The sequence below is a fragment of the Sinocyclocheilus anshuiensis genome, unplaced genomic scaffold (assembly GCF_001515605.1).
Source record: "Sinocyclocheilus anshuiensis isolate Anshui unplaced genomic scaffold, SAMN03320099.WGS_v1.1 scaffold1170, whole genome shotgun sequence".
Classification (NCBI taxonomy): Eukaryota; Metazoa; Chordata; class Actinopteri; order Cypriniformes; family Cyprinidae; genus Sinocyclocheilus; species Sinocyclocheilus anshuiensis.
In genome coordinates, this window is record NW_015538055.1 from 704,195 (window position 1) to 722,034 (window position 17,840).

The 17,840-nt window shown below is 35.9% G+C and overlaps 2 protein-coding genes across 2 annotated transcripts in view; both read left to right on the top strand.

Annotated features, from left to right (window-relative positions):
- Positions 1–7,725, top strand: part of nlk2 (nemo-like kinase, type 2) — an 81,639-nt gene extending 73,914 nt beyond the window's left edge. Inside the window, exons 8-11 of the mRNA XM_016478828.1 lie at positions 4,443–4,529; positions 5,061–5,259; positions 6,321–6,414; positions 7,400–7,725. Coding sequence (XP_016334314.1) covers positions 4,443–4,529; positions 5,061–5,259; positions 6,321–6,414; positions 7,400–7,454 — 435 coding nt within the window. The 3' untranslated portion in view covers positions 7,455–7,725. The remainder of the gene's footprint in view (positions 1–4,442; positions 4,530–5,060; positions 5,260–6,320; positions 6,415–7,399) is intronic.
- Positions 7,726–16,133: 8,408 nt separating this feature from the next.
- On the top strand, positions 16,134–16,966 carry lyrm9 (LYR motif containing 9). Its single transcript, XM_016479488.1, has 3 exons — positions 16,134–16,424; positions 16,532–16,624; positions 16,705–16,966. Exons 1-3 carry the CDS (start codon positions 16,299–16,301, stop codon positions 16,720–16,722), a joined length of 237 nt encoding a protein of 78 aa, XP_016334974.1. The 5' UTR covers positions 16,134–16,298; the 3' UTR covers positions 16,723–16,966.
- Positions 16,967–17,840: the final 874 nt, after the last annotated feature.

Here is a 17,840-nt window from a genome sequence, read left to right on the forward strand (position 1 = left end):
GCATTTTAAGTAACCATTTTGTAAAATAAGCCTTTGTTTCTTTTAATAAACTGCAAATTTTAGGAATAGAAGGAATAGATCTTTACTGCCATTGTTTAAAATCAACGAAAAACTATTTAGCAGCACACAAGGATTGGCAGAATAGAAATAGACAAATATAGATATAAACAACAAAGAGAAAAGCAGTGAGGCATTATATACACTAGTATGTGCAAAATAACAGAATAGTGCTGAATAACAATATATATACTCTATATACCATAGAATAACAATATATTGTGATGGTATATCTACATAAGAAATATGAATATAACAATACATTTTAATATTTTAAAGAATTTGAATAAATGCTGCTAAATAAGTGTTTTTTAAGTAAACGTTTCAATTTTCAGGGGTGAATTTTTCAATTCATTTTTTTTTATTTGAGCAACATTGTGCATCTCATTTGTTGTCATTATATTGTATATATGTACTGTATATTATGTCAGACATTGGTCACACTGACCTCTAAATATCATGACTGCACCACCCATTGAAATTTAGTTGACCGCTAGTCTTTTATAGTTTCCTAACCAGATGTGACATGATAAATGAGTGAGAAAACCTCTTCCATGCAAATCTTTTTGTTTTGGTTCTCTTGTAAATTTTGTTCCAACCACGTCTTGTCTGCGTCTCTGATGTAGCGGTGATCGGCTCGTCCACAGTGAAATCTCATAGTTCCCGCAGAACATAAAATGAAACATAAAATATCGATTGTGTATCCATTTTTTGTGTGAACAGGCATATTACTGGTCACCTGAAACTTGATGTTTTGAACCTGATATTTATACCTGGTATAAAACTCACGTCAGGTCATATACTGAGGCTCAATCCACTAATACTGGCTCAAATTCTTGTGACATCCATGGGCAAGGTTTAAAATTGTGACCAGTCCTGTTTAGGATTTAAAGTAGCAAATTTGTTTAGTCCATTACTCCCGCTGTCAGAAATGTGAGGGGCGGAACATGAGCTGCCTGCATGCCTGGGATGACTGAAAGCCTGGGCTGATGATGTCATGTGTCAACCCTCCTGACTCATCATTTGTCTAATTGAGCTTTGCATCATGGGACAGGGACAGGCCCTCTCCCTCCCTTAACTGTCTGAAGCCACATTCCCCTCTAATCCATAACTAAATACTGGCTAATACTACAGCACACGATCACAGCACCCCAGAGGGCATGATCCTTCACACACTGGACACTACTGCCAACTACTCCGCCAACAACTTGCCCACTACACTCTTAAAAATAAAGGTGCTTCAAAAGGTTCTTCAAGCGATGCCATAGAAGAACCATTTTTGGGTCCACAAAGAACCATTCAGTCAAAGGTTCTTTAAAGAACCATCTCTTTCTTACCTTTTTGTAATCGGAAGAACCTTCTTTCGCTACAAAGAACCTTTTGTGAAACAGAAAGGTTCTTCAGATGTTGAAGGTTCTTTATGGAACCATTTAGACAAAAAGGTTATTCTATGGCATCGTGAAGCACCTTTATTTTTAAGAGTGTATTGTTCCTTAATCGCATACGCTCACGCAACCTCAGCATGTTGGTGCATCGCTGCACCCTGCATGCTTCTTGACTCATAATCGCACAGGCATAGTTTCGGCTCGGCCCACACAAAATCTGACCCACTGGATTCAAACGCCCATCATTTGATAATCTTTCAGATTTGTCAGAGGAGCCTAGCAGCTGGCACACATACTCCAACACAAATAGGGAGCAAGTTGTTTTTAGTATATTAGAATCATACGGCACAACTAATCTAGTCTGATTCTTGAATGTATAGCTCTTATATGCTATTTTTTTTAGTGGATTAAAACTGTACAGTACAGAAAATGTGCACTAATTTCTGAATAAATTACTCTTATGAGGTGGATCTTTTTAGTGAGTCAAACACACTACAGTTCAAAAGTTTGGGGTCAGTTAGATTTTTTTAATACTAATATTGCAATTAGTACTGCATCAAGGATGCTTTAATTTATTTAAAAATGACAGTAAAGGCTTTTAAATTAAAATATTAAGCAGTTGACTCGATATGTTTCTCGATTTACTTCGTCTCCAATTCCTCTATGTCCTGTATTGTGTGTATTGTGTGAAGAAAGAAAGCTGGTGGACTTGTGCCTATTACAAGCAAGATGTTTTATTGCCCTATGTTGGAAAAATACCAATTGCCCTTCCCTTTGAAAAACTTAATATCTTGTTTGGCTCTTGAAAAGCTTATGTATGTAACAAGGAAGAAACTCTTGGAGGTGTTTTTGGACTTTGTGAAAAATGGAGAGATTGAAGAAGCTTTAGATGCATGAAGTTATGGAATGTAAGAATGTTTATGATGGCATCGTGAAGCACCTTTATTTTTAAGAGTGTATGGTTCCTTAATCACATACGCTCACGCAACCTCAGCATGTTGGTGCATCGCTGCACCCTGCATGCTTCTTGACTCATAATCGCACAGGCATAGTTTCGGCTCGGCCCACACAAAATCTGACCCACTGGATTCAAACGCCCATCATTTGATAATCTTTCAGATTTGTCAGAGGAGCCTAGCAGCTGGCACACATACTCCAACACAAATAGGGAGCAAGTTGTTTTTAGTATATTAGAATCATACGGCACAACTAATCTAGTCTGATTCTTGAATGTATAGCTCTTATATGCTATTTTTTTTAGTGGATTAAAACTGTACAGTACAGAAAATGTGCACTAATTTCTGAATAAATTACTCTTATGAGGTGGATCTTTTTAGTGAGTCAAACACACTACAGTTCAAAAGTTTGGGGTCAGTTAGATTTTTTTAATACTAATATTGCAATTAGTACTGCATCAAGGATGCTTTAATTTATTTAAAAATGACAGTAAAGGCTTTTAAATTAAAATATTAAGCAGTTGACTCGATATGTTTCTCGATTTACTTCGTCTCCAATTCCTCTATGTCCTGTATTGTGTGTATTGTGTGAAGAAAGAAAGCTGGTGGACTTGTGCCTATTACAAGCAAGATGTTTTATTGCCCTATGTTGGAAAAATACCAATTGCCCTTCCCTTTGAAAAACTTAATATCTTGTTTGGCTCTTGAAAAGCTTATGTATGTAACAAGGAAGAAACTCTTGGAGGTGTTTTTGGACTTTGTGAAAAATGGAGAGATTGAAGAAGCTTTAGATGCATGAAGTTATGGAATGTAAGAATGTTTATGAGGACTGCATGATATAAATCAATACATGCTTACAGTGTTTTTTTGTTTGTTTTTTAATCCTGCCTAGGGTATTTTCTGATGAATTGTGTTGAGTTTTTGTAAAATCTCAATAAAGATATGTTATACAACATTTTAAGCAGTACAACGGTTTTCAGCATTGATAATAATAAGAAATGTTTCTTGAGCACCATGTCAGCATATTAGAATGATTTCTTAAGGATGAAAACTGTAGTAATGTCTCCTAAAAAAATGTTTAGCTTTGCCATCACAGGAATAAATTACATTTTAAAATACATTTAAACAGAAAACCTTTATAAGCAAAATATTTAATTTTTTATTATTGAAATTTAATTAATTATAAATAAATTATAGATTTTTTTTATTAAAATATTTTTATTATAATTCACAATATTATTATATTTTGAGCATAAGAGACATCTTTAAAAAAAACTTAACTGACTCCAAACCTTTGAACAGTAGTGTGAAATTAAGTGTGAAACTTAAAACAGCATTTTTTTTTTGTATAATGTTTTAATTATTAATATTTATTTTTTATTATAGCCTATTACATTATATTTAGTAGTTTTATATTTTATTTTTATTACATTTATTATTTTTAAAGTGTATTATTAAAATGAAATACATTTCATTTTAATATTTTATTTTAATAAATTGATCTTTGGGAGCAGCAGTGGCAATGTGCCGATTTTTGTTCACTTATAGTGAAGTGCTTTATTTGATCGAGGAGATAATTAGACGCAGTTAAAAATATCCCAGCACATTGTTTTCGCTGTCCCACATCCTCAGATAAGTGTGTGGCTATTGGCGCAAGGATCATGTGCTAGTGCTACTGAGAGGAAGGTCTTGCGTGCTTGAGACCGTTACGTGCAGCTGAACAGCCGCTCAGGATCACATGACGTGCTTATAGGAAGCGGTTTGTATGTTTTGACTGCTTCTCAAAACAGGATGAAAATGTTCAAAACTGGTCATGTTTCTAAATCATGTTCATTCTCATACTTTATACAGTGTTTTTGCATTTGTTTAGTCACATGGTTGATCGATATCGTTTTTTGTTTTTTTTTGACTTGTGGTCTTTTCAAAAATTGAAACACTGATTACATACTAGTTTGTTTCTGCCTATCTCTGAATATGTTATGTATAAGGTTGGTAAAAGGGGTAAGATACTTGGAGACTATACTGATCATGCCATTTCCTGCAGCCCTCACTTCCTGTCCTGTACACTCTGTCCAGTCAAGCAACCCATGAGGCCGTTCACCTCCTGTGCAGGATGCTGGTCTTTGACCCAGTAAGTGTTCTTGATACTTTATTCTCATAAACTGTAACATTACAATCTAAAGTAGTGGAACATTACAAATGAAACTACATGCTAAAATTCATCAATATAGACCATATTAAATTCATATTTTAAAACACACTTTTGTTTACTTGTCAATGTTGTAATGAAACGAAATGGAAAAAATATATATTTCCCCTTTTTTTATATTTTATATTTATTTTAATATATACATATATATTATGCTTATTTATTATTAAAATGTAAAATTATATTATATAATTTAATATATATTTATATAATTTATAATCATTTCATTTTGAAAATTAAAAAATTTACTATATATGATTATATATTACTAAAATTAAAATATACATTATGTAAATAATTTAAAATATATGCAATTTATACAGTATATATATATTTTTTTATTTTTTTTTTCATTTAAAAATAAATTCACCTATATAAAACTGTAAAATGGATCAGATTTATTGCATTTTTAAAAGAAACGTTCAATTCAAACAAATCTGTTTTCCAATACAGTCGAAGCGGATCTCTGCAAAAGATGCACTGGCACACCCATATCTGGACGAGGGGCGTCTGCGGTACCACACCTGCATGTGCAAATGCTGCTACACCACTTCCTCTGGCCGCGTCTACACCAGTGACTTTGAGCCTGTCACTAACCCCAAGTTTGATGACGGCTTTGAGAAAAACCTGACGTCAGTTCGGCAGGTCAAAGGTGAGCGCGCTTATAATCAATTCAATTGTATTACACCTTGTGCTGATTGCTGTACATATTATACAACACGTGAGACACACATTGTTGGTCTATTCATTTAACCTTTTGTCCTGATCCACCCTCGGTTTGTTGACAGCGTGTTTAGGAGCTAAAGGTCTTAATTGAATTGAATCTATTTGAGAGCATGCGCCCGTCATGCCACCGCATGTTAATCAGAAGTCTTGCTGGGCGTCTCCTGCTCCAGATCCCCCGCTGCTCCTGTTGTTTTTGTCCCTTGTTTTCACCCTTCATTCGGGGCCCCTGGATCTGTGCTTGCCTTCCACTGTCAGCGGATATTACTGAGAGTCTGTCGCTAAAAGCAGGCTTACTGTGCTGTCGGCTCAAAATAACTCTGCCCTTCACCCTCCCTCCTCTTCCTCCATTCTGTGTGCAACGTGTTTCCACTGGAGGATTAGTCAGTGCGGATGGAGCCGACCGCCTGGAGACTTAAAGCGCTTTAGGGTAGGCAGCCGTGTTTAGAACGAGGGGGGAACCCCTCTTGGATCACACATGAGGAGTTTCCACATTGGCCGAGCTAGTTTTAAGCTTAATCGCTTGTATGTTAAAATAAAGAGTTAAGAGCTTTAGAAGATATTACAGATAGTATAGTCTGCCTGTAGAATCCTCCTTCAGAATCGACTCTTTGACCTGTAAGGTTACTGCTAGAATAGATTTCTTTATTCAGTGTTTCATTCATAAGTTAGATTTGTCCTGGAAATACAAAATTCTAGATCTAGTTCTAGATCAAAATCCTGCAAGTCACATCACTTCATCTTTTTTTTTGTTACAAGGAATGATGACAAAATTGTGTGAACTACTAAATGCCTTTAACTGGTTCATGTCATCATTTACTCACCCTCATGTCATTTGAAAATCGAAACCCATATTTTATTCAATAAGACTACAGGAGAAGTGTTTTAATTGTTTTGTGAACTGTTCTTTTAACCATGATAGCACGTAACTTCTAAACTGTTATTTATTCCTTATTTCTCAGCATCTCTCCTATTTTCTTCCCCACACAGAGATCATTCATCAGTTCATCCTGGAGCAGCAGAAGGGGAATCGGGTACCGCTCTGTATCAACCCCCAATCAGCTGCCTTCAAAAGCTTTATCAGGTGAGGCCACCGTCCACTTTACATAATCTGCTGCTTATGGGTGGATCTCATGATCAAGTGTCCAGGTTATATTTTACACTGAAAAAATGGCATAAAGAAATTAGTCCTGTGTTTAGGACCTTTAAAATTTAGCATTGTGATATTTTTTCATCACAAAGCTTCTCATCACTGTAATGTGAATATATATTATATATTCAATATATATGTGTGCGTATATATATATATATATATATATATATATATTTAATAAGTAAAATCAGCATAAATTTACATAAATTTAATTCAGTACAAGTATGACAGCTTGTATGTATACATACAGTGTTTTTTACAGATATACTTTATCATTTAAATAATATATCGTTATGTAATTTTTATTTAAGTAATTTAGATTTTACATATCAGAAGTCAGAATGAGATTTTTTCTTTTCTTTTCTCGAGATTTAAATCCCTGCCAGTTGTGGCAGGGATTTAAATGTGATCAATTTTTATGAAAATAATGTTGTAATGCGAAAAATGTATTTGTCCTAAAAATAAGCTTCATTTTCTTTATGTAACAAATGATTTTTCATAATAAACATTTTTTTTTTTTTTAATGAAATAAGAGCCAGACAGTTGTTGACATTTTGTGAGATTCACATTTACGTCCATGTTCTCATCTTCAGGGTTAACAGACATGCCAGATCAAAGCCAGTGAGCATGAATGTCATGTTTTTGACGGGGAGCCATGTTTTGAAAATGCTTTGGGTTGAAAGCAACATGCCATTGTTTAATATTTAGGCAAACTTTTTACATAAAAAGGTGTTTAATATAGTTTCTAACTGTTATTGCTTACACCTACTGCAACTTTTTGTGTCTTAACAAATCTAGAGCTTTTCAAGCTTATTTTGCAACTTATTTCTTAGTGTTTCAACACTAGATGGAGACATCTTCTTATCCTTAAAGCAAGACATAACAATCCCCTTTCTTTCTTTCTTTCTGTCCACAGCTCAACAGTAGCTCAGCCCTCTGAGATGCCTCCATCTCCTCTAGTTTGGGAGTAGCTGAGGACGGCGGAGAAGATGGCGTTGATAACAGTGGTGGTGGACATCCCTCTGGCAGCCCGTCCCGTGCCCACCCCTCGCCCCCCTGGACTACTGACCCCCAGACATCCCCAAAACCTGCGTAGCATTTCACTGGAGTCTAGGACTAGCCATGTCGCTGATGTGTGTGTGTGTGCGTACTGTAATACTTACTAAATGGAGTTTTATAGAAGCAACCACTGCTGATGAGTTCAAGCGGGACACGGGACGGGTGGGCATGGTCACGGGGGGTCCGTTCTGCTCTGTAGTAGTATACTAAAGGTTCGTGAAGGGTACGAACCTGTACTTTCGGCAGACGAAGTCGAGCCCTGTGGACTTGAATGTATTTTGAACAGCAGGGCGGCAGAATCTGTGCAGTATCCCTGAAGGAAAACTCATCACGACTATGTGTGCGAGTAATCATGCTTTATTTATTCATGGAAACAGGAAGTGCAGTGCTTCATGTAGTATAGAAAGAAGGCAAGTTCCTCTGAATCTGTCTTTCGTTCACGCTAGAACCAGGGTCGCCGTCTAGGGCGAAAAAACACTGTCCTCATTAGTAGCCTTCATTAGGCCCATCCATATCAATTTGTCCCAGGCCTTGTGAATTTAGGTGACGGCCCTCATGAAAGGTGCGGTCACATTAACCGCTGCTCGGAATTTTGAGGGCAAAATCCAGTTGTTTCAGGATTCTGTGCGGTTTGTGTGCAGGGGCGAAAAAATTCCTGATGTTCAAGTTGGTCACATGAATTTGCTGCACCAACTGACAGAAAGCTGCTTAGTTTAGAAGTACAGTACTTCGGTGTGTGAGCTGTGCTTAATACATCATTACGCTATTGACGAAAATCGGCAGCAAAATTGAAATATCACCAGTGTGAACGCACCTTAACAACTGTGACCACTCGTTTGGCTAGAGTGAGCTGCTCATTGCGTTTTTTTGCCTTCTACGGCGGTGTGATTTGTACGACTTTCTTACATTTTTGCTGTCGTCTACACTCTTCCTTTCTTTCTCTGTCGATCTATCTTTGTTCGTATCTCGCTTTCCGTCTCATATTCAACTTTCGTCAGTAAAAAAATCAGTATTCCTTAGCGCAGCACTTGGCAGAGATACTGATTCGTAGGCTTCTCTTAGTACTCCTGAATGTGGATGTGTTGTGTCAGTATTTAGTGCTTTGGGCGGGTGACTGAACAGCACAATGACTCAAAAGGATCCAAAGCATGCAAGATTGGCCCGAGGCAAAATGCTCGTACCAAAAGGGTTTATTTGAAGAGAAGGAGACTTAGTGAGCGTGTCCAGCAATCTCGCAGGTGCTTGTCTCTTACTGAGACTGAAAACCCAACTAGCATGTAGCGAAATGACATGGGGAGGTTTGTTTTCAGATGACCTTTGAACTTTGGTCATCTACATACTCTCCCTGATGGAGTATCTAGAATAGCATGCAAATGAAATTAAAGCCTAAAAATAAAAAAAATAATAAGCAAATAAATAAATAATAGGTTGAACAATCAAATCATTCCATAATTGTAATGGTATGTTACAAAACCTTGTCTATGAAGACAAGTGACGCCATTGCGAGTGCATGTATGGACCCCGTGCATGCTTCTAACTGACTGTGGCATCACGCTTGTGATCCTGTAGATGTCAGTTCAGTGTCGTCTACTTTGACCCCCCTCAAAAGCCCTTTTTCTGTTAAAAGACTCAAGGCGATGATGGATCTGAAAAGGATGCCTGGGAAATGGTGTGTATTGTTGATCTGGAAAGTAATTGGGAGTAGTTTTCACTCTCTGTACCATGCTTAAATTTCCCATAATGATTTCTGTCACTGTCTTGGACTAAAAGAAAACAAATGGAAAATATTTAATATATTTTTAGAGATTTATTTTTATTTCTTCCTCAATGTGCTAGGGCATGCTTTCCCATGATCCACTGACTATGGTATGTAAATAAGTGAGTAGCAGGTAGAAATGAAAAATCTACGGAAAAAAAAAAAACCTGTAAAAAAATCGCCAAACAAAACAAATGTAATACTGCTGTATAGAAGTTGAATTAACCTGCACATTTTTAGGGCTGTGAATTTTTATTTTATTTTTGAGACTTGCATATAAATGTACATATTTTTTTTCTCTCTCTTTTCTTCTTCTTTTTATTTTCCCCTGCACTAGAAAGTGTAGACAAACAAATAATCCAAATCAGTATAGTACAAAAACAAACAAAAAAACACATAACCAATTATGTTAATTGTGTCTTGTGTGCTGCAGAGCTGTGGATATGAGTATTGAAGTAGAGCCCTTTTTAATTATTATTATTATTATTATTATTATTAATTTCTTTTAAAGAAACACTGAACTGTTTGTGTATATGTATATAAAGGATTCACACTGTTGGTCTCTACCTCTCGAGCTCAATGACTTGGTTGTTTACCTCCACGCTTTTATTGTTATGTGGAGTTTATAAAACTTGAATGTCCCTTCCGACTTTTATATTCCTATCAAACCCTGTATAAAGAAATCAAGTCATTAAAATTGCGATTGGTTGGAGGTGGTTCCCATCATCATATCCTTACCATGTTCTCACCCCAGTGTTCTTTGACTGTTAGATCACACAGCATACCCACAACGATAAACATGGTATCCTTCACCGAGAGCCGTCGGATGAGATAAACATACAAAATACGTACAAACGTAAGAAGCGGGCGTACCTAAGATAGTGTGCGGATGCAAACAGAGCCTGTGAGAAGAGACTAACACGCAAGCTTGATCGGGCCAAATAGGGAAGGTACTGCACTTGCTGTCAAGTTTTTATAAGGAAGTTTGAAGTTTATACTCAGAGTTAATGGTATTTGAATACATTTTACGACATATATGACTATAATATAAAATTTGCATTCAATGCCCTGAAAGCAGAGGAGGTGATTCTTAGGGACCGGAAGGACTCTGTGGATGTGTTCTGTGTTTTGAAAAATCACTGGTCTCTTTTCAGAGTGTAGATTTGAAGTACAGTGGTGACGCTCATTAAATGTTGACATTTAAAAAAGTGTGTTGTTTCTGTCCTTATTTTACTTACAACTTAGCACTGCATTTAAAAATGCTTTTTAATGCATTTTCCATTTGGGGTGGGGAACTGATGACCAAGTTAAATTGAGTGCCAAACTGTAAACTTCAAATGGCAGTATTTGGAAAGGTGTTTAGTTTGTCTCTTTTTTCAAACGTGAATTTTGAGCCGTGTAGAGTAGCACTTGTTGTTTGTCATTTCTCCGATCACAAATGCAGACATGGTTTTATGTTTGCGTGGCGCGATATGCAACGCAATGCGTAAAAAGACAGTATAAGTAATTATAATCACTAATTATGTCCCCACTGGATGCAACAAATGCCTCGTTTTACAATGGGTTTTAATGTTGTCTCGTCGCTCCGGCCGGACAGGGCATCACAATATGGTGAGGGGCGTAACATTTCCGTCACAAGCTTGAGGCATTCGGCCAATCACAACTCACTGGATAGCTGGCCAATCAGAGCACACCTCGCTTTTCAGACCGATGAGCTTTGTAAAAATCGATGCGTTTCAGAAAGGCGGGGCATAGAGGAGCAACAATAATGTACAGTATGGAAAATAATGTATTTTTTAACCTTAAACCGCATAAACACATTGCATTACACCAAATACACAAAATAATGTTCTTTTTAGCAACGTCATATGACCCCTTTAACAGGATGTCTCATAGAATGGAAATAGAAATTTAAAGTTGGCTATTAATCAGTGAGAGAAGGGCTGTTAGCTTAGATGAGGGTGCCAAATTAAAGTTCATTTTGATATTAATCCTATTTTGAAATTGTTATACAAATCTTTCAGTAAGAGTAAAACAAACCAACTAATCTTGCTAATGCTTATGTTTATGCTTATGCTTGTATTTTTCCCACCAAAATGATGTCACTTCCTAGAGGATGAAGTCAGGAGGATGAAATTGAGGGCAGGAAAAAAATCAACAGTATAAAATGAATACCAATTAAAACAGTGGTTTTCAAGATGATTTAAAATAAGACAAAAAAAGGAGTAAACAAAAATGAAGATATTTGTCATTTAAATTCAGCCTCTCAACAACTGTTTGTTTCTTTGAAGAACCAGGGTCCTCACTCTTTAGAAAACGGAGGTAGCCTAATTTCAAGACCTAAGAGTCATTTTATACATTTTATAAATATGCATTTTTCTAGTTATGGCAATCTCTAAAATATTTTATCAGAAATTGTGAGTAAAAATATTCTTAAAAATCATTATCCTTAATGATTAAATCGTGAACAACTGGAAAATCAAGAGGCTTCAAATAGTGTTAAGGACAATGGAGGGCCATTGAGTCAAAAATGTTGAGAACCACTGAATTAAAACATTCTTTTGTTTAAATTATTTAGTTTGATTAGATTAAAGGAAAGACTTCAATGAATTTATGGAACTTCAAAGCAAAAATTACAAATTTTAAATTTTTTTTTTTTTTTTTTTTTTACTTTTTTTCTGGCATGTTTTCAATCCAAGAAGTTACCATTTTAAAGATTAAATCGTATGTTCACTTAATTCTGATACATTCACATAAACAAAACTTTTGTTTTTTCTTGCAACATTTTTGTAATCTATCCATGTTTTGTTGAAGTGTCAATCTAATCAAGACGTCTAAGTGTGATCATGGAATCATGGAAGAGTAAAAACGGATTAGAAAAGATGGCAAATCCTGGGGGAACGTTTCAGAAAGTGCAGCTCATTATAGGGGTTCACACCTCTTTCAAGTAACTTTGTTTCTAAATGATCTTTCATCAGGACAACCGTGATTTATGCATCTTATTTTTTACATTTTTTTCTACTTGATATAGAATTACCTGCCACAAGATGTGTCAGAGAAATCATGAAACATGAGTATTATTTTCATAGACACAACAGTTAATGCCAGTATTGTTGGATTCCTTTACCAAGGAATTTGTGATAGAAGTAGGTAAGCTAAGTGAAGATCTCATGTCATAGATATTAATTTTAATGTTGTATTGACTTGTGAACGCCACAAACAACATCTATGAGAAGATAAAGTGACAAAGGCGCAGTGTGAAGGTGCAAGGGATTCATAAACAATGACTACAGTTGTTTATTACATTGTTGGAGAGTCTGAGTTATCTTATCTACAAAACAACATTCTGTCACCTGTCAGCCCACACATCATGACAAAAGCAGTATAACAGAGCCGTCTTTTGTTATAAGGTCAGGAGTATAGATTATAATGTCTTATTACGAGATGTATGTGATTGACTTTTTGGTTTAATATCTTGAAAGCTCACAAAATATTATAGCTGATGCGTGGGGAATTCTTCTTGTGAGCGAGTACACACACACACGCACAGCATAAGAATGACTTTGAAGCTGCTGGGGCTTTTCCTGCTTAAACAATGAGTGCTTTCACTGGAGTCTCCAGGTGAAATTAGGGGATTGTAGGCCGCCATCTGGACGCTGTAGTGACTCGACCTGCTGACAACAGACAACTGATTCTCAGCACCTTTCATTTAATTTATAGTTCAAATACACAGAAGGGTTGTTTTTTATTATTATTTTTATTTATTTTTTTATTTTTTTTGTAATTGTCAGCGGTGTTCTAACTTAACTACACCGAATTTACAAGAAAAACATATACGTTATTTATTACAAAATGTAAAATGTAATAAATAATAATACTAAGAAGAAGAAGGTGCAGTGTAGAGGTCTGCGCGGGACTGTTTTTTTAGTCCCGCTCCCGCAAGGTTATATTCCGCACCCACCCGCTCCCGCTATATATTCACTCTTCGTTCACCCGCTGTCCGCTTAGAATAATTTTCTTCCCGACCCGACCGTTCCCGCTAAATTTAGATCTCGTTTCCAAAATCTCACATTTAAATTTCCGCTACTGGAAGAAAGAGAGATAGGCTGACAAATAAAAGTGTAGTCTGCACAAAATTGTATGTTATATTATTCATCTTGTCAAGAGTCTTGAATTGATTGACTTTGACTTGAATTTATATGAATTATCTTAAAACACAAAATTCGTTTAATAACCTATTTTATGCAACACAGTAGGAAAAAAGTGTCAGAGAAAATAAAAATGTTGTACAAAAATTTTATTTCTTATTTTTATTCGTCTTGTCAGGATACAATCCATTTAACATTAATGGATTACACATTACAACACAATAGGAAAAAATGTCGCAGAGAAAAAAAAATACAAATGTAGGTTGTACAAAAATAGCCTATTAGCTATTTTTATTCGTCTTGTCAAAATACTAAATTCGTTTGACATTTTTCTGTTAACACAGTAGGAAAAGTGTCACAGAGATAAATAAATAAATACGACATCTTTCATTTAAAATGATAGGCTAAGCAAAATATAAACAAAACCGAGTTGAACGTCCTTCAAGCACAGCGCATCCACACTTTGCTCCATCCGTATTCTGCTCTGTCACTCATCGACAACCTGCCTGTTCTGTCTGAGGGCCGTATATTTACCACCTTTTTCTTCAACGCGGAAGAACACCTATGGGTGAGACTTCCGGTTCATTAGCCGCTATAGGGAAATAACGAGGAGAATAACAGTGCAGTAAACGGTAAAACTGTTTGCACTACAAACCTGTGTGTTCATAATTAAGATAATACATTAAAATAGTATGATAAGACACACCAGTTTTCGATATCAAGCAGCAAAATTAACTGTTTTGTACAGCTAAATATAGCTGGATGCGGATGAGACCGGAAGCTAGACCCATAGAATTTACAAATGGCTGCGCCCATTTTTACGGCAAGAAAAAGGTGGCTAGCCTGCTCTGAGGATCGTTATACACATGCTGCGCACAGACCACGCAAATAAAACGCGTGACGTTTAAAGCATGCGTGCAGCGCGTGCATAACAGTCCTGAGCGCAAGCTGTACCGGTGGTCAATAAGAATAAAGCGCAGATATGCTCTTCTGAATGGATATTGTTAGACCGCCCGCTCCCGTTCAAATTACACCAGAGTTACCGACCGCTACCGCTGTTTTATTCGAGAATTTAATCCCACGGCTCAAAAAAATCCGGTCGGGTCACGCGGTTGCAGACCTCTAGTGCAGTGTATAAAAACATTTTGTAATTTGTTTGTTGGTCTTTGGAATGGTCATGACAGTAAGACTGAAAGCAAAAGTTTCAATGAGGAACCGATCCATCTCCATTTTTATTAGGTTAATTATAAATGTAGGCCTAGTACATTGTAAAAATTTGACGGTAAATTTCCAAGATGTCATAATCTTGAATGATGTTACATATGCTTGCACAAGTTTGCAGGCTCTCCCCTGAAATTTAAAACAAAAAAATGCATATGATCTGATCATAATATGGGAAGTTCTATCATGTGTTTCAACAATTACCCACCACAATGAGTGTACTTTCATTACATAAATAAGTTCTGCATTTAAAATAATGAGAGCTTCCACAGTTCCTCTTGTAATGTAATGTCATTCATATTTTTCAGTCACGCGACTGGCTCGAAGACCTGTTACGTCGCAATATCGGAAATATTTCTGTTTTAAACCATGAAGGCTGCGTGCCAGCTTTGCGCAAGGGTTGTGCCTGTGAACGTCTTAACCTCAGTCAATTAGCCTATACAAAGTGAAGGTAAAAATAAAATTAAAATAAAAAGACAAGAGACGAAACTACTTCAACATACAGGTGCATCTCAATAAATTAGAATGTTGTGGAAAAGTTCATTTATTTCAGTAATTCAACTCAAATTGTGAAACTCGTGTATTAAATAAATTCAATGCACACAGACTGAAGTAGTTTAAGTCTTTGGTTCTTTTAATTGTGATGATTTTGGCTCACATTTAACAAAAACCCACCAATTCACTATCTCAACAAATTAGAATACTTCATAAGACCAATAAAAAAAATGCTCTTAATTTTCATTGATGACTGCAGTGCTCATAATTTTAATTATAGGCCTATAATTCATTGTATAAATTAATAGACCTGTTTTAAAAGACCTTAAAAAAAAACATTTTCAATGAGGAGTAGGCTAATAGCCTAATCTTTTATTATCCTCACAGCGCGTCAGTTATGCAGTGATGCGCTATGAAATTATTATAATAATATATAATAATATATATATAATAATAGGCCTAATAATAATAAGAATGTAACATGCCTACATTAATTGGAAATGCCAAATCCTCTTATTTTTGCCAATATTTGATGCTTTTGACAATATCTCTGGCCATAGTCGATACGTGATACGACGCAACCCAGCATGTGGAGGTTATCTAACACGGGGCCCTAACACGGGGCCCCCTCCGCAGTGCGTGACCTCTGTGCCCGTCCGCTAAGCCATTGTTTACACTATTGTAATATTTGTGAATAATTACAGCATTATTTTACTGAACAGACTTTAAAGTCCGCGTGAACCGGAAGTTGCTGCCGACTTTATTTCAGTGTAGTGAGGTATTTCCAACTGAACTGAAGACAAACGATTTTTTTCAGCGGATGAACTTGCACGGATTAATTGTTCACATCATTACTAGCAATGTGCGCTGGTAAAGTAAATAAAGTCCATTTTGATTTCATGCGGACTTTAATTATGTACAGTTACACAGCAGACCGAGGACTTTTATTTTGAAATAACTTCGCGCTCAAATCAGGAAGTAATTCCACTGTTATCCTTCGCCTTTACAGTTCAAACTATGTGCATGTGAATTTTCTCAGATGTGCTCAATATTATGGTAGTGTTTAGACTCTATAATCAAAGTTAATAAAAGGTCAGGCTTTACGTGAAAGTGAGGGCATACATACTGTAACCCTCATGTCTCCTCTGGCGGGCGCTGAGCTGGTCCGCACCCCGGTGCAGCTCTACCGCTATCTGCTGCGCTGCTGCAAACTCCTGCCTTCAGCAGCCATGCAAAAACACTACCAACACGCCATCAGACAGGTACTTTTATATACGTGAAATACTGTAATTATTGTGAAGAATATAACTGAAGAAATAGTCTGTGTAAAAGGCACACTGTCAGGTGTCGATGTGTTTTTGTCTTTCAGAGCTATAACAGTCATGTGGATGAGGAGGATCCAGAAAGGATTCAGATGATCATTCAAAGAGCTATATCTGATGCTGACTGGATTTTAAATAAAGTAACCTTCTTTGGCACCTAAAAAAATACGAATAGTCATTGTTTAAATGACTTCTGATCTTATTTTTTTAATCTTCTTAGTATACTAATAAGAAGTGACCACTGTGGAGAAATGTTCATCATGAAGCTGACTCAGAACTGCAAAGGTCATGCACAGACTGCTGCTAAACACCTGAAACCAACTGAAACCAGACCCACAGGTTATAAACAAATGCCATATGATCCATATAAACTCCATCCATAAACTTTAACAAGTATAACAAATAGCTGAGGTTTACTTGAAAAGCTTTTGTAAAAGCCTTTACGAGTATCTGATTATGTTCTGACATGTCATATACTTGCACAGTACATTTAATGTTTATTTTGTACACTTTAATGAAATGTTAATAAATACATTTAATATTACATTTGAGTATTTTGGTGTTTTCCCCCACAAAATGTAATAACAATAATTGGCAAACCCGGTTATTACAGTACCTACAGGACTGCCACCAACCTTCTCACTGATCAATTTATTAATGTGAAATAGTATGTAGGCAGTGCAGTGGGCTCATTTTGATGCTTTTTAAAATAATAATAATTTTCTTCTTGTGATGAGCAGGTATGGTTTTTATGAATATGATTGTCAGTTTGGTAACGCCTGATGATGTAAACTGTTCTATCATACTATCAAATTTTGTGGTATAGATTATGTAATCATATAAGATTATGAATGTCCGTCCAGGAATACATGATTTAATCATGAGACATTTCCTAAATCACTGCAGTATTTCTCGGAAAATCATTGACTTTATTGATAACTACAGGAAGCTTTCCTGTAAAAATTAAGATTTATGGCAGGTCAAATGTGCCATGCTCTTACAGATACCAATTTTTATTTTGAAGTAGTTCTGTTATAATATCAACATCACTGCTTAGGTGATAAACACACATTAAAGTAATAAATGCAAGAGAAAAACAACAACCTTATGTTTAAACATGTTAAGTAATATTTTATTGAGTGGAATGTATTATAAAACAATCAATATGGTATTGTGTTTAATACCTTTATGAGGTTTTAGTTAAGGGGCTGGTTGTGAATCAGAAGTATCACACTCTTAGCTGTGAAATCCTGTAATGTGGTTGCTATGTGTGACTTTCATTAGTTGCTAAACAAATAAATGGAAGCTTCATTGCAAAGTCAAAAGTACTTGGATCATTTCAGGTTTAAATAGCAA

What these genes read in the sequence shown, in the direction of transcription:
- lyrm9 (XM_016479488.1), top strand. Translation starts at nt 16,299, where the DNA reads ATGTCTCCTCTGGCGGGCGCTGAGCTGGTCCGCACCCCGGTGCAGCTC. An exon ending in ACCAACACGCCATCAGACAG is followed by an intron (nt 16,425 to 16,531) that starts GTACTTTTATAT and finishes TTTGTCTTTCAG; the next exon opens with AGCTATAACAGTCATGTGGA.